Below are 20257 nucleotides of genomic sequence, written 5' to 3' on the forward strand. Positions count from 1 at the left end.
GTTACATGGCACTTGTAACACATCACAGCAGCCTGCCTCTGAACGGGAATAGCCCAGTGGCTCATATATAAAAATGGCTGGTGAGGGTGCACTCGTGAGGTCGAATTTCTAAGCCATTTTGGCCCTCTATTATATGCCTCTCCCTTCGCACACACCCAGAGTGGGACAATGTTGTGTGCGTAAAAGTAGCCTAGTGTGCGTAATTTCTTTTTCACGACAGGTAGTACATGGAAATCAATGCGCTTTCTATGGAAAGAGGTGGGTGGCTCTTAAAAGAGCCTTTTGTGGTACAACATGTGTCGAGTAGAACACTGTTTGTAATAGGTTTACTTCTTCTTGGGGGCTGCCTTCTTGGCCTTGGCTGCCTTGGGCTTGGCGGCTTTGGGCTTGGCTGCCTTTGTAGCCTTCTTGGGGCTCTTGGCTGCCTTCTTGGCCGCTGCGGCGGGCTTCTTCACCTTCTTGGGGCTCTTGGCGGCCTTTTTGGGTGTAGCGGGCTTCTTGGCCTTCTTGGGGGACTTCTTTGCGGTGACGGCCTTCTTGGCTGCTACCTTCTTGGGCTTCTTAGCCGCGGCTGGCTTCTTGGCGGCCACCTTCTTTACTTTGGGGACTGCGGCTTTCTTGGCGGGCTTCTTCGCCTCGACGGCTTTCTTGTTGAGCTTGAAGGAGCCGGATGCACCGGTGCCCTTGGTCTGGACCAGGGTGCCCTTGGTGACGAGGCTCTTGACTGCGATCTTGACGCGGGAGTTGTTCTTCTCCACGTCGTAGCCGCCTGCCGCCAGCATCTTCTTGAGCGCGGCCAGGGAAACGCCGCTCCTCTCCTTGGAAGCGGTCACAGCCTTGACGATGAGCTCGCCTACGCTGGGTCCCGCTTTCTTGGCCTTGGCTGCTGCCTTCTTCTTGGGTGCCTTGGCCGGTGCGGCGGCGGCGGGTGCTGGTGCGACTTCTGCCATGTCTGTCTGTCGTTTGGTCCGGTACACACACACACGGTCTGCGAGGAGTAGTTTCCTGTAGATGCTGTTCTGCGCTATTGAAGCTCCACACTGAGCAGGGGGCTGGCCTTAAACGCGACATGAGAACCATGTAGACTCAAGCCACCCAGCTCGGCTTCTCTGGGCTGGCCAAATGCTCTTTCACTTGTGTTTTCTGTTCGCCTATATCGGCCCAAAAGTCACCGACGGAGCCGTGTTTTTGCTCCAAAAGCGAACGGCCCAGCGAGCAGACTTGTCTCCGTTCAGAATAAAGTCATGTGGGCCGCGGAAGGGCCGTGCATTTTGTTGCGACTCGCTCAAAATCTCACCGTTGGACTGTCGGGTGGAGCGGTGCGCACTGGTTTTCCTGTGCTATTTGTCTCCTAAATGGCCTAAAAGTGCATCCGATTGCGAGCAGCACTTGTTGTGTAGTGAGCCGAGATGTCTGGCAAGGGAATCAAATGGTTTGGTGTCCCCTGATGTGGTCCAGGGTGTTTTAAAGAAGTGCTCTTTTGGGGACCTTAAAACACATGCACCTGTGAGGCCTGGCTGAGACGAGTGTTGTACTTCAAGTTTCAAGTTGTATTCGTCGTATGTACAGGATCCACATGGTATAAACTGTCCTACGACATGCTTACTTGCACTGTGTGTGTATTAGTACTTTTTGTGCACTGGCAGTGTGTGTGTTGTTGTTGTATTTGTAGCCTACTATTTCTACACAGTGAGATTGTGTGTTGTCTTCCCCTCCCTTCTGGTAGGTAGGTAGGTAGGTAGGTAGGTAGTTAGGTTGGCTGTCACTCCTTAGGTTGGCTGTCACTCCTTCACTAGACTCTTTCAGTCTCTCTCTCTCTCTCTCTCTCTCTCTGTCTCTCTCTCTCTCTCTCAGTCTCTCTCTCTCTCCCCGAGTGGGACAAGGGCTGCATATGTGGTTGGACTGTGAGAAGAATCCCAGCAGGTGCATGTGGGTCAGAAGGCTGATTGCGGCCTCTTTTCTTTTCCCTGTTGTATAGGCTATCCCCAAGGTAGTCATTGGAATCCACTACTGCTCCAACGACTATCACACTCACTCACTCATTCACTCACTCACTCACTCACTCCTTCAGTCACTCACTCACTCACTCTCTCTCTCACTCTCTCTCTCTCTCTCTCTCTCTCTCTGTCTCTCTCTCTGTCTCTCTCTCTCTCTCTCTGTCTCAATCACTCACTCACTCACTCACTCATTCACTCACTCACTCACTCCTTCAGTCACTCATTCACTCCTTCACTCACTCACTCACTCTCTCTCAGTCTCTCTCTCTCTCTCTATCTCACTCACTCACTCACTCATTCACTCACTCACTCACTCACTCCTTCAGTCACTCATTCACTCACTCACTCACTCCTTCACTCACTCACTCTCTCTGTCTCTCTCTGTCTCTCTCTCTTTCTCTCTCTCTCTCTCTCTGTCTCTCTCTCAGTCTCTCTATCTCACTCACTCCTTCACTCCTTCACTCACTCACTCTCTATCTCTCTCTCTCTCTCTCTTTCTCTCAGTCTCTCCCTCTGTCTCTCTCTCTATGTCTCTCTCTCTCTATCACACTCACTCACTCACTCCTTCAGTCACTCATTCACTCCTTCACTCACTCTCTCTCTCTCTGTCTCTCTCTGTCTCTCTCTCTCTATCACACTCATTCACTCACTCACTCACTCCTTCAGTCACTCATTCACTCCTTCACTCTCTCTCTCTCTCCGAGTGGGACAAGGGCTGCATATGTGGTTGGACTGTGAGAAGAATCCCAGCAGGTGCATGTGGGTCAGAAGGCTGATTGCGGCCTCTTTTCTTTTCCCTGTTGTATAGGCTATCCCCAAGGTAGTCATTGGAATCCACTACTGCTCCAACGACAATCACACTCACTCCTTCTCTGTGTTATACTGTGACTTGGCCTACAGACACATTCATATCCCCACTTTGTCACGTGGAAGCCACTGCCTTTTATCCTGTTGCCTCGTGAGTGTAGTAGGAAGGAAAATACACTACGTGACTCAAATGTACTACACTTCACATGGACATTTTGAGTCATGTAGCAGACGCTCTTATCCAGAGCCACTTACAGTTAAGTGAGTGCGTACATTTTCATACTGGCCCCCCGTGGGAAACGAACCCGCAACCCTGGCGTTGCAAGCGCTGTGCTCTACCAACTGAGCTACAGGGGACTATATGGATGATGCGACCTTGACCGGAAATGACCTGTAGGCCAAAAGGGCTACGTTCATATATATATATATATATAATTATATACATTCATTCATATTATTCACCACCTTTTTATTCTTGCCATTATCATTCTCATCATTAGGGTATAGTCCAATGATGGAGCATCCATTCACTCCATCCGTGTCCTACCGATTCAGGAAGTCAACTCAAAATGACTATCCGCTCATTAGACGACAAAAGGCATTTCTTTCCAATCAAACCCAACAGACTGCCTTTTTGATTCATTTATTTACACCCTTTGTCAAATGGTGCCATTTTACATTGCCTTCACCTGGAATGGAGCCCGACAAACATGGGTTACTATTCAGCGCGCAAAGACACCAAAAAAGGCGCGCTAAACCCCTACGCTGGAACGGGCAGGGGATATGATACAATGTAGCCGCTCTCCGAGCCGGCGCGCGCCGCCCATTAAACAATGATACAATGTAACCGCGGTCGTACAATGTAACGCAGCCTACCTACGCATTCATTCGGTGGCGATGGAATTGCTTTTTTTACTGACAGAGTGGGTGGCTCTTAAAAGAGCCTTTGGGTTAGTAGAGCAGTCCAAATGCGCTGTTTACTTGGAACTGGTGTACTTGGTTACGGCCTTGGTGCCCTCGGACACGGCGTGTTTGGCAAGTTCACCGGGGAGCAGCAGGCGCACTGCGGTCTGGATCTCCCTGGAGGTGATGGTAGAACGCTTGTTGTAGTGGGCCAGGCGAGAGGACTCTCCGGCGATACGCTCGAAGATGTCGTTCACGAAGGAGTTCATGATTCCCATGGCCTTGGAGGAGATGCCGGTGTCGGGGTGGACCTGCTTCAGGACTTTGTACACGTAGATGGCGTAACTCTCCTTCCTGGACTTTCTGCGCTTCTTGCCGCCCTTCCCTGCGGTCTTGGTGACGGCTTTCTTGGAGCCCTTCTTGGGCGCTGACTTTGCTGGCTCGGGCATGATGATGTCTCGTTGCTTCTCAGAAACGAATGAGGGGGTGAAGGGCGCTTACCCGTCTTATGAAGAGGAAGCTAAGCAAAGTCAGCGGCCGTAGACACTCCCCTGCTCCCTCCCTCCCTCCCTCCTCTCTATAGCCTATGCTCTGTGACCGATGGGGAATTGTGTGTTTCAAAAGGGGGGCTTTAATAGGTGTCCAAATGGCACGATTGTTGTGCCAAATGATGCTGGTGATAGAATTGCCCACTTTGGCACCGTCAGACATAGGGCTCCCATTTTGGACTGTGTGTGTGTGTGCGCGCTGTCCCCCTCTTTTCGAGCCACGTCTACCGACTCGTGGTGGCTTTATGTTGTCCAAATTCCACTATTGCTTGACCCAAAATAATAACGTTCTTACACTTTGCCACTGTCAGATATAGGCCTCCCTCTGTGCACTAAAACTGGACGGGACATTAGAATCCTCTAATTAATACTCCCTGTCCACTCGAAGTGGCTCATACTTTCTTACTAAATAGCATACAATATATATATATATATATATATATATAACACTATATGGAATGGGCCCATTTGAAGCGGATGTGGGTGGCTCTTAAAAGAGCCTTTGGGTTCGAGTCGGGGTGTTGAGGTTCCGAAGAGAGTGGGTTTAACCGCCGAAACCGTACAGGGTGCGTCCCTGACGTTTCAGAGCGTAGACCACGTCCATGGCGGTAACGGTCTTCCTCTTGGCGTGCTCGGTGTAGGTGACTGCGTCACGGATAATTGTCACTTACCTGTACTTACTGGCTGCCAGCCCTCGGTGGAGTATATCGAGGAACAGAGGGTGCCTTTTAGGATAAGGACTAACAAGGTTTTGACTAGGTGGGATACAGCTACGACCGGAAGTGACTTTTCCCTAGCAGGTTAGGCTAATTAGGCTAGAGTGCAGATACTTGACATGTACAGTACAACAACAAATCACAGAGGGCCTGTTACCACAGCCTATAGGCTTGAACATCATAATATAACAATATATAATAATACTCATACATAATAATCGAAAATCACCTTTGACTACAGTGACATTGGTAGTAAGTAGGCTACAGTATAATGGATAGCTACCCAACTGGGACAGAAAGTGGAAATGGAAGGGGGACACGCAGTGAGCAAAACTCCTAACGACATAAAAACACAGACACTTCAGTGGAACGCACAGGGCAAGGCGGGAAGGAAGACGTGGAGAAGGACTATTGAAGAGGAGATGAAGAACACCGGAAGCATCGAGTGAAGAAATGGGCCCGGAACAGGGTTAGGCCGAGATGCACTGTTGACGCCCTATGCTTCATTTAGGACCTCAAAGAAATGAGTCAACTCCTATAGGGACTATTTTCACCGCCACCTGCTGGACCAGAGGTCATGTGGCCAACACTCTGCTTGAGATCATTAAGAGCTATAAGGAGTCCATCAACTACCTGGTCAGTCAAGTCATATAGGGGGGGATTTCATGGCCACCTGCTGGAGCAGAAGTAATGTTTGCCAACACTGGCCTTAAAATCATTAGGAGCTATAAGGAGTCCATCAACTAACTGGTCAGTCAAGTCATATAGGGAGGGATTTCATGGCCACCTGCTGGAGCACAAGTAATGTTTGCCAACACTGGCCTTAAAATCATTAGGAGCTATAAGGAATAAATCAACTCATCATTCAAGTCATATAGGGAGGGATCTTAGCACCACCTGCTGGATCAGAAGTACCCTTCACCGTAGGCACAAGAGAGCCATCATCTCTCAACCGGTGCAATTTCCATAAGTATGTGGTAATAAAACAAACAACGACCGCTCATCATATAGGCAGTGGTTTCAAAACTCTAAGCGCGTGTTCAAGTAGAGCACACCAAATCATACATGTACTTGTTCATCACACTGAATCAGTGTTTAATCTAGAAATACATGCCTCGCGTTGCAATACGTGTTCTGGTAATGTCATTGCTTTCCACAATGCAATGCTCACATCACTTTCCGTGTGATATTGTTGTTCATTTGTTCAAATGTATTTGACTATGACTTAATCCGACTGCTCTGAATTCATAATCACCTCACGGTTTGGTGTTAACCTACCGATTTTCAACTGCTTTGCCTACTGCAGATTAGGAACGCTGTCATGAAAATGTATGCTTGGGAAGTCTAAAATGAGGGTAACTCCCCTTAAGGTAAATGTCTGTGTTCTGAGTGGCAAAAAAAATACTGATTTTTTAATGCCATTTAGATATGTGCATACAGCCTGTCCTTAGGCAAACGCATTTAGAAGGGAAAGAAGTGGAACCAATGAATACTTTTCTTGCCTTGGGGTTGAAGCTCCATTGTATCTCTCGTAAGTAATGGGTCTGCCCACAGAGATCCTATACTAGTTAGTGTTGTAGTTCCTATTTCTACGGTTTTGCCTACCTGCAGCAATCAGGATTTACCTGCAGTGTTGATTGCGAATCCGTAATTTCTCATCTCATAATAACAGATGTTTTGCAAACCGTTGATGTTTAAATAAATGGATTCCCGGTGTCCGGATACCTTTTCTCTTAAGGGATCTGAATTGAGTGAATCCAAAGTAAAAATGTGAACATTTTTCTGACTTGGTCTAAATACATTATAGGATGAATCATTCAGGTAAAATAACACAATGTCTATTTGAGTTGAATCAACATAATATAATCATTTTTTACCTCTATCATCTTTACTCTATGTATTGGACCACATCTAAACAACTTACTCAAGCTTATCTACGCATAAAAACAAGCTAAAAGATCTACTCAATAATATGACGTGTGCTTTTGTTGACTGTAATAGCTTGAGTACATTCCACAAAGTCATTTTTTTACAGTGTATCTAAAGACACGTTTGTTGTGGTGATGCACTTTTTCTTTGACGTTGAACTTGCATTGAACAGACAAATCCATTTCGTTACAACTCTTTTGTAGTATGATTTAGGAATATTTGTGGATGATCCTAATGTCTATGCTTGAATAGTGATTGGTTGTTGGTGAAATATTGTTGAGAACCCATCGTTTCCTGCCCTTTTTTCACTATTGAGCAATGTTGAAACATTTGTTTTGCTATTGGATTCATAATGGTGACCTGGGACAAGTAATTAGTGAAAACCAGAGTTCAGCAGTTGCCATTAAAGCGATCGAACCAAGTCATCCTAATAGGCTAGTATTAGCCTAAAGCAGGGTTTCCCAAACTCGGGGCACGTTTTGGGAGTTTTTGCCCTAGCACTACACAGCTGCTTCAAATAATCAACTCATCATCATGAAGCTGGAGTATTAGAATCAGCTGTGGAGTGCTAGGGCAAAACGCAAAACGCGCACCCCTTGGGGACCCCAGGACCGCGTTTGGGAAACGCTGGCCGAAAGGGAATCACCATGATGTGCAGTACCCACATTTAACCACAAGATGGCCTCCGTGCTCCACTGTAAAGTTTTGGCCTCCGCATGAGTCTCTCAGCAGCACTGCAACATGGGACTTTCAAAGTAAGTTGGCATGCAATGTTTTTTCTGGACTGCATGCAAGGCTATTATTACACACAACTAATAGTGTCAATTATTCATCTGAACACAATTCTTGTTACTATTCGGCCTATATTATCACTCGTTTCTTTTTCCCCTCCTTTGTAAAGCATTTTACTGTGCTACTATAGTTCAAAGGAAGTGGATGATGCCAGATGGTTGTGTATATACACACAAACAAACATTGAAGCTAGACTTCAGGCAACTAAAAGGTGCAATACGTAGCTTTTAGACGTGTTAGTGAACAACATACATGGTGGCTAATGTAGAGGTGCGTGTATACATGGAACAATTGTGCCTTTTTGATGGAAATATGGAGGTGGCTCTTAAAAGAGCCTTTGGGGGATTTTCGAGTTCAGGTCATCCTCATTTATGCGCGCTCTCCGCGAATACGGCGGGCCAGCTGGATGTCCTTGGGCATGATGGTCACCCGCTTGGCGTGGATGGCGCACAGGTTGGTGTCCTCGAACAGGCCGACCAGGTAAGCCTCGCTAGCCTCCTGCAGGGCCATCACGGCGGAGCTCTGGAAGCGCAGGTCGGTCTTGAAGTCCTGGGCGATTTCTCGCACCAGGCGCTGGAAGGGCAGCTTGCGGATGAGTAGCTCAGTGGACTTCTGGTAACGACGGATCTCTCTCAGAGCCACGGTGCCGGGCCTGTAACGGTGAGGCTTCTTCACACCGCCGGTGGCCGGGGCACTCTTGCGAGCAGCCTTAGTGGCGAGCTGCTTCCTGGGGGCTTTGCCACCGGTGGATTTGCGAGCGGTTTGCTTGGTTCTGGCCATGGCGCTGGGAGTATAGCCTCGAAATGCCTATGTGAAGTTTATAAAGCCGGCAGTGGCGCCTGCTGATTGGACACCATCTCCCCACCACCCCGATTGGCCCGTTGCGCAGGCCTCCTCCGTTGGCCATTGGACGCGAGGCCCGGCCTCTCCAAAATTCAAACTCCCGGTGCGCGCGCAATAGGACGCCGCCGGTCCTTTACGCGCAATAATAGTCGCCAAAGTCAAGAGTGACATCTTATAGGCACGTGTAATCTAATGCTAGCCTGCTATGGCAAACGAGGCCTAGTAGGTGTAGTTGTTCATGCAAGGCCTCATGTGGGCACAGAATGTCGAAATAGTTGTGTATACACCCACTCAATGTATTGCGGTCATAGAAAGGTACTTTGCGCTTTTGGAGAGCTAGGTGGTTGGCTCTTAAAAGAGCCTTTGGGGGTTGAGTAGTCAAGTTGAAGTCGCAGTAGCGAATTTACTTGGCTTTGACTGCCTTCTCTGTCTTCTTGGGGAGTAGCACTGCCTGGATGTTGGGCAACACACCACCCTGAGCGATGGTCACACCGCCGAGCAGTTTGTTCAGCTCCTCGTCGTTACGGACGGCCAGCTGCAGGTGACGGGGGATGATACGAGTCTTCTTGTTGTCACGGGCAGCGTTGCCGGCCAACTCCAGGATCTCAGCAGTCAGGTACTCGAGCACGGCGGCCAGGTAGACTGGTGCGCCAGCGCCCACACGCTCGGCGTAGTTGCCTTTGCGCAGCAGCCTGTGCACACGGCCCACAGGGAACTGGAGACCAGCACGGGATGAACGGGTCTTTGCCTTCGCCCTGGCCTTGCCTCCGGTTCTATATCGTGGAGCTCCGCCCCATAGGGGAGCTATGCTCCTAGTGGTTTACCCTCTGCCCTAAGGCAGACGCAGCCTGAAACAAAATTATGCACACACCTACAGCCAATAGGAGTACAGGTGTCCCTATATAAGGAACCCCGTTCCCTCAATCTGCCTCCCATTATCTTCAGCGACTGGACTAGAGTGAAGAAGCCTAGAAGACTCAAGAAGAATTTCGTCGTTGACTGCCAGCCGTCAACGTCTTCTAAATGAGCACGCCAAGTTATCCACCCCCAAAGGCCCTTTTCAGGGCCCTGTGCCGCTGTACCTCCATGGCAACCACGGACCCCCACGACCTATGTTTCGTGTGTTTGGGACCGCTGCATGCCAAGGATGGTCTCGGCGACCCTCCTAATTGCGCCTCCTGCGCTCTCCTTCCTATGAAGGAGAGAAAGCAGCGATGGACGTTTTTCAAGGAGGATGTCCCTCTTGATGATGCAATGTCCGTGCTCGCCTCTGGCTCAGAGGCATCAGCGGGCAGTGCGGAATCAGAGGATGACAGGGAGAGCGCCGAGCCGGATGTCCCAGTGGGGCAATCCAGAGCTCTGGCGCCAGCCTTTAAGACCCCCTTTCCATCGGGAAGCGTGAGGTCTGAAGGTTCCCTGTGCGGAGATGACATGAGCTCTGCCAGGTCAGAGGCTCTGTCCTTCGCGGCCGCCTCTCTGCGTTCGGACTTTCCCGGACTCATTGAGAGGGCGGCCACCCGACTGGAGATTGCGCTGCCCCCAGCTCCCCCTCCAATGGAGGTGGATTTGATGGAGGGCGGCCCCTACTCCGTGCCGAGAAGGGCGGCTGAGCCAATGGCTCCAGCCTTGCCCTCTCTGGGCAAATATGTCGAGGGCTCGTGGGGGGCACCTCTGGCGGCGCGTTCGCCGGCCAGAGTGTACACCCCATTCACCAGAGTGGCTGGATACGAGTGGGCAGCTAAGGGAATCCCTAGGCTCGAAGGCGCCATGACGGCGTACCTAGTGCCGGGTTCGAGTCCCTGGGCAGCCTCCAAGAAGGCCACCCTGCCAGCACAGAGGGACAGGTTCACAGCCCAATTGGCTGAGAAATCCTTCACGCTGGGAGCCCAGAGCGTTGCAGCGGCGAACAACATCGCCCTCCTCGCGGCCTCCCTGTCCCGTCTCACAACGGGCAGGTCAGAGTTGACCGTTGAGGAAGTGGAGGAGGCCTCCAGGATTTCTGGAGCCATACTCCACCTGACGCAAGCGGTGGCGATATGCGCGGGCAGGACCATGGCCACCTCGGTGGTTACTGAGCGGCACCTCTGGCTGTCCATGACGGCCATGAAGGAGACCGACAGGGCATCCTTGCTCAACGCCCCCGTCTCCAGCGAAGGGCTATTCGGCCTTGCTGTGAAGGACGCCACCGAACGCATCGCCAAATTGGACGAGGAGAGGAGGCACCTGGCCAAACATTTGCCACTGGCAATGAAGGCCAGCAGAGCCCCAACCAACCCATCCACCTCCAACGCCCCCAACAAGTCAGCTGGGAGGCGAAGGGCCAGGCGACAGGCGCACACCCAGAGCAGCGGGAGAGCGGGCTCGGCCCCTCCAGCAGCAACGGTGACGACGTCGGTCCCGCCAGAGAGAGAGGTCGTCCAGAGGCCAGCCTGGAAGCACCAGAAGGTGACTCAGAAAAGGCGGCACCTTTGACGAGGCGAGGGGGAGAGAGCAGAGGACGGCCCGGCGCATGACGCAGAGGGGCCTACTGTTCCCCCCCACCCCACTGTTCAGGGCGTGGAGGGCTGTTTTTATAATTATGTGAATAAAGAGATGATTCTCACTGACATTGTCAAAGAAGGACATTTATTCCATAAGGTTAAGAACACTTCACGTTCTATGTCTCTCCCTCACCATCTTGAGTGTAGCTCAACCCACTTAGAGTGTGTAGCTGAGCGCGCTCAAGAGAGGAAAAGGGTAAAGGTAGCAAGGCACTGCCTTAGCTCACCTAATAAAGATCTCTTACTACAGACTCCTAGGAGCTCTGTAGTAAAGGTCTCTCATAGCAGGCAGCTGTCTCTGTCCCAATGTGACATGAAGGCGCAGCCGCTAGCCGGGAAGAACGCCTTGCTGCAGGCTAATGCCTCAGCCGGCGCAGTTCAGACCCGTGCGACGTTCACGGAGAGCGGGAATACCAGAGTTACAGGCGTAACCAAGGTATGGACGCCTCCGGTCTATCATGAACGTATCAATGCCCAGGGCTCTGAGCGCAGCCCACCACTCACTGAGTGTGTTGTTGAGCAGCCGCATGAGACCAGTAAAGAGGTGTTATGGCACCACCGTGTGGTACCAGTCAGAGATTACACCTTTCAGACTCAGATGAGTACTGTAATGGATGGGTCTCATGGCAAGCGGCAGTCTCAGTCAGACAATGACATGATGACGCAATCGCTTTCCGGGCAGAGCGCTCTGTCTCAGGCCAGTACCTCAGACAGCGCAGTTCAGACCCGTGCTGCGTTCACGGAGGGCAAGATTACTGGAGTTACGGTCGTAACCAACGTATCAAAGCCCCCGACTCACCCAGAACGAGCTGATGTGTCCTCTCCCTTTCAAGGGGGGCCCGCCTTGGGCTATTCCACCAACCCAGTGTTGGGGAATAGCGGCGGCAAGGGCCATAGAGGAATACAGGTCCTTCCTACTGGATGCACCACAGCTTCGTGCGCACCCGCTTTCCATGCATTGCTGGCAGTGGCGTCAAAGCTGTACCCTCTCACGCTGGCTAGAACAGACGTTAGAGAAGGGTTATGCCCTCCAATTCCGCCGAACCCCACCCCCGTTCAAGGGAGTGGTGGAAACGGTGATGAAAACGCCAGACAAAGTAGCCGCTCTGAAATCAGAGATTACGGAACTTTTGGCGAAGGAGGCGGTCACAGTAGTTCCCCGGGAGCAAAGGAACAAGGGGCTTTACTCGCCCTATTTCCTAGTGCCAAAAAAGACGGGGGGAGTGAGGCCGATTTTGGATTTACGCATTCTCAACGAGAGCATAACCAAACGGCCCTTCCGAATGCTGACGACAAAACGCCTACTGGAATGTGTTCAGAAGGGAGATTTTTGTACAAGCATAGACCTAAAGGACGCGTACTTTCATGTGCCGATACAATCGCGTCACAGAAAGTTTCTGCGGTTCGCCTTTCAAGGGGTGGCGTACGAGTTCACGAGGATGCCGTTTGGGTACGCCCTGGCACCTCGGACGTTTTCCAAATGTGTGGAGGCGGCATTGGAACCGCTGCGTCGTCAAGGGATAAGGCTATTAGCCTACCTAGACGACCTGTTGATTCTCGCCCCGTCAGCAGAGCTGGCGTTCACACACACGACACAGACAGTGATGCATCTCACGCGTCTGGGGTTTGCTGTGAATTGGAAAAAGAGCGCACCTTGGCCCAGTCATCAGATTGTCTACTTGGGACTACAGTTAGACACTGTTATGATGAGGGCGCGAATTTCGGACCCTCGAAGGGCAGCATTGTTGCTAGCCCTGAGGAAGTGTCGTCCGAATCACACAGTAACGGCGCTATCGATCATGTCACTTTTGGGTCTCATGTCGGCAGCCCACTCTGTGGTCCCGCTAGGGCTTCTGCACATGCGCAAAGCACAGCGGTGGTTCGCCCAACTAAGACTAGACCCAGTGCGTCAACGTCATCGGTTGGTGGTGGTTCCTCTCTCGCTAAGAGCAGACTTGGACTATTGGCGGAACCCGTGCGTTCTCACGCACGGAGTCCCGATGGGCAAGGTGTCATCCTACATTCCAGTGTTTACAGATGCCTCTCTGACTGGATGGGGAGGGACATGTCAGTCTCAAGCGATAGGAGGTGCATGGCCTCAATCAGGTCGTCACATCAACCTCCTAGAGTTGGAAACGGTGAGACTGGTCTTGACCCACTTCGCGTCTACCCTTCGGGGTCGCGATGTGCTGGTCTGGTCAGACAACCGAACCACAGTGGCTCACATAAACCGCCAGGGAGGGGTCAGGTCTCCTGCCCTTCATCGGGCGGCAGTGGAATTGTGGCTGTGGGCTCACAAGCACCTTCGCTCGTTGAGAGCAGCACACATTCCGGGCTACTTGAACGTAGGGGCAGACATCATGTCAAGAGGGGGTCCTCGAGACGACGAGTGGTGTCTGCACCCGGACATTGTTCTACAGATTTGGGAACAATTCGGGAGAGCCGAGGTGGACCTGTTCGCGTCACGTGTGAACGCGCAGTGTCCCCTATGGTTCTCTCTGAGGAACCAGGACGAACCGCCATTGGGAAGAGACGCATTCGCGCACTACCCGTGGCCGAGAGTTCTCCTGTATGCATTCCCTCCGCTGTCTTGCATTCTCCCACTGCTAGCCAGGGTGAGGTCAGAGGGGCTGTCAGTGATACTGATAGCGCCCGATCGCCCGGGGGCTCCGTGGTTTGCAGAGATGAGTCAGATGTTGATTGCGCCACCCTGGTCAATTCCACATCGACGAGACGCGTTGATTCAGGCGGGAGGCTCGATAGGGCAATGGCCCATAATCGGCCAACCACTGAAGGCTTGGTCCCTGAATGGGACAGGTTAAAGCGCCGTGGGTTGTCTGATGCAGTGATCAGAACAATACAGGGCGCAAGAGCCGGTTCCACTTGCAGGTTGTATACCAGCAGATGGAATGTTTTCTCACGATGGTGTGATACACAGGACGTGGACCCCATGAGCTGTCAGGTAGAGAGTGTGCTCTCATTCCTACAGTCTATGTTTGATAAGCAGAAATCGCCCTCCACTATTCGAGTGTTTGCAGCGGCAATTTCAGCTGGTCATGAAGGGTTTAACGGAAAAAGTGTGTTCACTCACCCGTTAGTGAAACGTTTCCTATTGGGAACGCGACGGCTTAGGCCAAGGCCTAGAGCTACGCTGCCCAAGTGGGATTTGGCATTGGTTCTCGAAGCGCTATGTAAGTCGCCGTTCGAGCCATTGAATCAAATACCCCTCAAGATGCTGTCTATCAAGACGGCGCTGTTGCTCGCCTTGACTACTGCTAAACGAGTCAGCGATTTGTGTGCACTGTCGACGAGACCCGACTGCCTAGCCATTAATGGCGATCTGAGCAGAGCGGTGTTACGTCCTAACCCGGCATTTGTGCCGAAGGTTATTAACAGTGCATATAGATCGCAGATCGTGGAATTGTGGGCTTTTCATCCCCCTCCTCACGGGGAGAGGAGTGAGGAAAAGCTTCACTGTCTGTGCCCAGTACGCGCTTTGGCGTGTTACGTTAGGCGCACAGAGGCGGTTAGGTCATCACCTCAGTTGTTTGTGTGTCACGGTGCGGCTGCATTGGGTAGACCACTTTCAAAACAGCGTTTGTCTCATTGGCTTTGTGAAGGCATTGAGACGGCGTACGAGGCGGCGGGGCAACAACCGCCTCAGGGTATTAGAGCGCACTCCACTCGTGGAGTAGCAGCTTCTACTGCTCTTTTCAGAGGAACAGAGGTAGAGGATATTTGTAGAGCAGCGTCATGGTCGACACCGTCTCCTTTTATCCGTTTCTATCTGTTGGATATGTCTTCTAACTCTTTGGCTCGGTCGGTACTCAGCGTGGCTGAAGGGAGATCTTGAGCAGAACAGAGAAAGAAAGCAGGATTGTGAATAAGTTCATAAGTCCACTTTTATTAGAAGTAACATATTATGGACATGTTTTCTAACTCTTTTGTTCGATCGAATTTCAGCAGAGCTGAAAGGCGTTCTTGAGCTAGAAAGAGAGGACAGAGCAGGACCTTGGACAGGTTCCAATCAGGTCCGCTCTGGTTAGGAAGACTTATGTCAGGAATAAGCCTTTTAAACTCCAATCTCGATTGCACTCAGCACAGCTGAAGGAGAATCTTGAGGTAGAGGAGGGAGAAGCAGGATGATAGACTGATCTCTATCAGGTCCGCTTTGGATGAAGAGCATATTCTGTGGCATGTCTCATGGCTGACAGTGTCAGCATATAGAAACATGTACTGAGTGGACAGAATGTGAGGTCATCTATCTGAGGTTCAGTTTAGTATGACTGGTATATTTTGTTCCATAGAATATTGAGGCACGGCTATCTGCTAGTCAGATTAGCACGGCGTCTATTCTATTGATCTGCCCAACAGCCATTGACATTGTCATTGAGCTAGATGGGGCGGGTCTATAACCGATGACGCGGTATATTGTGACGCCTTGATGGGTTTTTAGTCGCAGTACTGCGGGAATTGGTTGCAGCCATTGCTGGGCTTGACCTTTGCATTTTTTAATGGGAAGTGTTAGGCTCGGCAGGGAGTACATTTTGGAGCGTTTCGCTCCGCCTTAAACCACTAGGAGCATAGCTCCCCTATGGGGCGGAGCTCCACGATATAGAACGACTAGTTACCGGAGTGTAACTCCAGTTCTATGAGTGGAGCGGAGCCCCATAGGACTTAAGGCCCTACCGACCCTCTCTAGTCTCGCTGAAGATAATATCTCGGGAGGCAGATTGAGGGAACGGGGTTCCTTATATAGGGACACCTGTACTCCTATTGGCTGTAGGTGTGTGCATAATTTTGTTTCAGGCTGCGTCTGCCTTAGGGCAGAGGGTAAACGACTAGTTACCGGAGTGTAACTCCAGTTCTATGAGTGGAGCGGAGCCCCATAGGGGAGCTATGCTCCTAGTGGTTTACCCTCTGCCCTAGGGCAGAACAGCCTGAAGCAAATTTATGCACACACCTACAGCCAATAGGAGTACAGGTGTCCCTATATAAGGAACCCCGTTCCCTCAATCTGCCTCCCGAGATATTATCTTCAGCGAGACTAGAGAGGGTCGGTAGGGCCTTAAGTCCTATGGGGCTCCGCTCCACTCATAGAACTGGAGTTACACTCCGGTAACTAGTCGTTCTATATCGTGGAGCTCCGCCCCATAGGGGAGCTATGCTCCTAGTGGTTTAAGGCGGAGCGAAACGCTCCAAAATGTACTCCCTGCCGAGCCTAACACTTCCCATTAAAAAATGAAAAAGGTCAAGCCCAGCAATGGCTGCAACCAATTCCCGCAGTACTGCGACTAAAAAACCCATTAGGGCGTCACAATATACCGCGTCATCGGTTATAGACCCGCCCCATCTAGCTCAATGACAATGTCAATGGCTATTGGGCCGATCAATAGAATAGACGCCGTGCTAATCTGACTAGCAGATAGCCGTGCCTCAATATTCTATGACAACACTATTATCCACTAATGGAATGACATAAAATGTCACTCTACATTATATGTCCAATAGCCCGCCTTACTCACTCAATGGAACCCAGAGATTAGTAGGCAGGGACAAAATATACCAGTCATACTAAACTGAACCTCAGATAGATGACCCCACATTCTGTCCACTTAATACATGTTTCTATATGCTGACACTGTCAGCCAGGAGACATGCCACAGAATATGCTCTTCATCCAAAGCGGACCTGATAGAGACCAGTCTATCATCCTGCTTCTCCCTCCTCTACCTCAAGATTCCCCTTCAGCTGTGCTGAGTGCAATCGAGATTGGAGTTTAAAAGGCTTATCCTTGACATAAGTCTTCCTAACCAGAGCGGACCTGATTGGAACCTGTCCAAGGTCCTGCTCTGTCCTCTTTTTCTAGCTCAAGAACGCCTTTCAGCTCTGCTGAAATTCGATCGAACAAAAGAGTTAGAAAACATGTCCATAATATGTTACTTCTAATAAAAGCGGACTTATGAACTTATTCACAATCCTGCTTTCTTTCTCTATTCTGCTCATGATCTCCCTTCAGCCACGCTGAGTACAGACCGAGCCAAAGAGTTAGAAGACATATCCAACAGATAGAAACGGATAAAAGGAGACGGTGTCGACCATGACGCTGCTCTACAAATATCCTCTACCTCTGTTCCTCTGAAAAGAGCAGTAGAAGCTGCTACTCCACGAGTGGAGTGCGCTCTAATACCCTGAGGCGGTTGTTGCCCCGCCGCCTCGTACGCCGTCTCAATGCCTTCACAAAGCCAATGAGACAAACGCTGTTTTGAGAGTGGTCTACCCAATGCAGCCGCACCGTGACACACAAACAGCTGAGGCGATGACCTAACCGCCGCTGTGCGCCTAACGTAACACGCCAAAGCGCGTACTGGGCACAGACAGTGAAGCTTTTCCTCACTCCTCTCCCCATGGGGAGGGGGATGAAAAGCCCACAATTCCACGATCTGCGATCTATATGCACTGTTAATAACCTTCGGCACAAATGCCGGGTTAGGACGTAACACCGCTCTGCTCAGATCGCCATTAATGGCAAGGCAGTCGGGTCTCGTCGACAGTGCACACAAATCGCTGACTCGTTTAGCAGTAGTCAAGGCGAACAACAGCGCCGTCTTGATAGACAGCATCTTAAGGGGTATTTGATTCAATGGCTCGAACGGCGACTTACATAGCGCTTCGAGAACCAATGCCAAATCCCACTTGGGCAGCGTAGCTCTAGGCCTTGGCCTAAGCCGTTGCGTTCCCAATAGGAAACGTTTCACTAATGGGTGACTGAAAACACTTTTTCCGTTAAACCCTTCATGACCAGCTGAAATTGCCGCTGCAAACACTCGAATAGTGGAGAGCGATTTCTGCTTATCAAACATAGACTGTAGGAATGAGAGCACACTCTCTACCTGACAGCTCATGGGGTCCACGTCCTGTGTATCACACCATCGTGAGAAAACGTTCCATCTGCTGGTATACACCCTAGAAGTGGAACCGGCTCTTGCGCCCTGTAATGTTCTGATCACTGCATCAGACAACCCACGGCGCTTTAACCTGTCCCATTCAGGAACCAAGCCTTCAGTGGTTGGCCGATTATGGGCCATTGCCCTATCGAGCCTCCCGCCTGAGTCAACGCGTCTCGTCGATGTGGAATTGGCCAGGGTGGCGCAATTAACATCTGACTCATCTCTGCAAACCACGGAGCCCCCGGGCGATCGGGCGCTATCAGTATCACTGACAGCTCCTCTGACCTCACCCTGGCTAGCAGTGGGAGAATGCAAGACAGCGGAGGGAATGCATACAGGAGAACTTTCGGCCACGGGTAGTGCGCGAATGCGTCTCTTCCCAATGGCGGTTCGTCCTGGTTTCTCAGAGAGAACCATAGGGGACACTGCGCGTTCACACGTGACGCGAACAGGTCCACCTCGGCTCTCCCGAATTGTTCCCAAATCTGTAGAACAATGTCCGGGTGCAGACACCACTCGTCGTCTCGAGGACCCCCTCTTGACATGAGGTCTGCCCCTACGTTCAAGTAGCCCGGAATGTGTGCTGCTCTCAACGAGCGAAGGTGCTTGTGAGCCCACAGCCACAATTCCACTGCCGCCCGATGAAGGGCAGGAGACCTGACCCCTCCCTGGCGGTTTATGTGAGCCACTGTGGTTCGGTTGTCTGACCAGACCAACACATCGCGACCCCGAAGGGTAGACGCGAAGTGGGTCAAGACCAGTCGCACCGTTTCCAACTCTAGGAGGTTGATGTGACGACCTGATTGAGGCCATGCACCTCCTATCGCTTGAGACTGACATGTCCCTCCCCATCCAGTCAGAGAGGCATCTGTAAACACTGGAATGTAGGATGACACCTTGCCCATCGGGACTCCGTGCGTGAGAACGCACGGGTTCCGCCAATAGTCCAGGTCTGCTCTTAGCGAGAGAGGAACCACCACCAACCGATGACGTTGACGCACTGGGTCTAGTCTTAGTTGGGCGAACCACCGCTGTGCTTTGCGCATATGCAGAAGCCCTAGCGGGACCACAGAGTGGGCTGCCGACATGAGACCCAAAAGTGACATGATCGATAGCGCCGTTACTGTGTGATTCGGACGACACTTCCTCAGGGCTAGTAACAATGCTGCCCTTCGAGGGTCCGAAATTCGTGCCCTCATCATTACAGTGTCTAGCTGTAGTCCCAGGTAGACAATCTGATGACTGGGCCAGGGTGCGCTCTTTTTCCAATTCACAGCAAACCCCAGACGCGTGAGATGAATCACTGTCTGTGTCGTGTGTGTGAACGCCAGCTCTGCTGACGGGGCGAGAATCAGCAGGTCGTCTAGGTAGGCTAATAGCCTTATCCCTTGACGACGCAGCGGTTCCAATGCCGCCTCCACACATTTGGAAAACGTTCGAGGTGCCAGGGCGTACCCAAACGGCATCCTCGTGAACTCGTACGCCACCCCTTGAAAGGCGAACCGCAGAAACTTTCTGTGGCGCGATTGTATCGGCACATGAAAGTACGCGTCCTTTAGGTCTATGCTTGTACAAAAATCTCCCTTCTGAACACATTCCAGTAGGCGTTTTTGTCGTCAGCATATCGGAAGGGCCGTTTGGTTATGCTCTCGTTGAGAATGCGTAAATCCAAAATCGGCCTCACTCCCCCCGTCTTTTTGGGCACTAGGAAATAGGGCGAGTACAGCCCCTTGTTCCTTTGCTCTCGGGGCACTACTGTGACCGCCTCCTTCGCCAAAAGTTCCGTAATCTCTGACTTCAGAGCGGCTACTTTGTCTGGCGTTTTCATCACCGTTTCCACCACTCCCCTGAACGGGGGTGGGGTCCGATGGAATTGGAGGGCATAACCCTTCTCTAACGTCTGTTCTAGCCAGCGTGAGAGGGTACAGCTTCGACGCCACTGCCAGCAATGCAGAGAAAGCGGGTGCGCACGAAGCTGTGGTGCGTCCAGTAGGAAGGACCTGTATTCCTCTATGGCCCTCGCCGCCGCTATTCCCCAGCACTGGGTTGGTGGAATAGCCCAAGGCGGGCCCCCTTTGAAAGGGAGAGGACACATCAGCTCGTTCTGGGTGAGTCGGGGGCTTTGATACGTTGGTTACGACCGTAACTCCAGTAATCTTGCCCACCGTGAACGCAGCACGGGTCTGAACTGCGCTGTCTGAGGTACTGGCCTGAGACAGAGCGCTCTGCCCG

The 20257-nt window shown here is 51.3% G+C and overlaps 4 protein-coding genes across 4 annotated transcripts; all 4 read right to left on the bottom strand.

Annotated features, from left to right (window-relative positions):
* Window positions 1–326: 326 nt before the first annotated feature.
* On the bottom strand, window positions 327–950 carry LOC311126645 (histone H1-like; the record flags this gene model as incomplete). The annotated part of the gene is made up of 1 exon (XM_084200640.1): window positions 327–950. The coding sequence occupies one exon, from the start codon at window positions 948–950 to the stop codon at window positions 327–329; it is 624 nt and encodes a 207-aa protein (XP_084056766.1).
* Window positions 951–3781: 2831 nt separating this feature from the next.
* Window positions 3782–4156, bottom strand: LOC311126631 (histone H2B; the record flags this gene model as incomplete). Its single annotated transcript, XM_084200629.1, has 1 exon — window positions 3782–4156. One exon carries the CDS (start codon window positions 4154–4156, stop codon window positions 3782–3784), a length of 375 nt encoding a protein of 124 aa, XP_084056755.1.
* A 3881-nt stretch (window positions 4157–8037) lies between these two features.
* LOC311126630 (histone H3.2) lies at window positions 8038–8487 on the bottom strand. The gene has a single exon (XM_084200628.1). It carries the CDS (start codon window positions 8470–8472, stop codon window positions 8062–8064), a length of 411 nt encoding a protein of 136 aa, XP_084056754.1. The 5' UTR covers window positions 8473–8487; the 3' UTR covers window positions 8038–8061.
* A 451-nt stretch (window positions 8488–8938) lies between these two features.
* On the bottom strand, window positions 8939–9623 carry LOC311126642 (histone H2A-like; the record flags this gene model as incomplete). Its single annotated transcript, XM_084200637.1, has 2 exons — window positions 8939–9308; window positions 9610–9623. The coding sequence occupies 2 exons, from the start codon at window positions 9621–9623 to the stop codon at window positions 8939–8941; spliced, it is 384 nt and encodes a 127-aa protein (XP_084056763.1).
* Window positions 9624–20257: the final 10634 nt, after the last annotated feature.

Source organism: Coregonus lavaretus (assembly GCF_964263955.1).
Source record: "Coregonus lavaretus genome assembly, contig: HAP1_SCAFFOLD_762, whole genome shotgun sequence".
NCBI lineage: Eukaryota > Metazoa > Chordata > Actinopteri > Salmoniformes > Salmonidae > Coregonus > Coregonus lavaretus.

Coding starts and splice junctions, on each gene's coding strand:
- LOC311126630 (XM_084200628.1), bottom strand. CDS start 8,472: ATGGCCAGAACCAAGCAAACCGCTCGCAAATCCACCGGTGGCAAAGCC.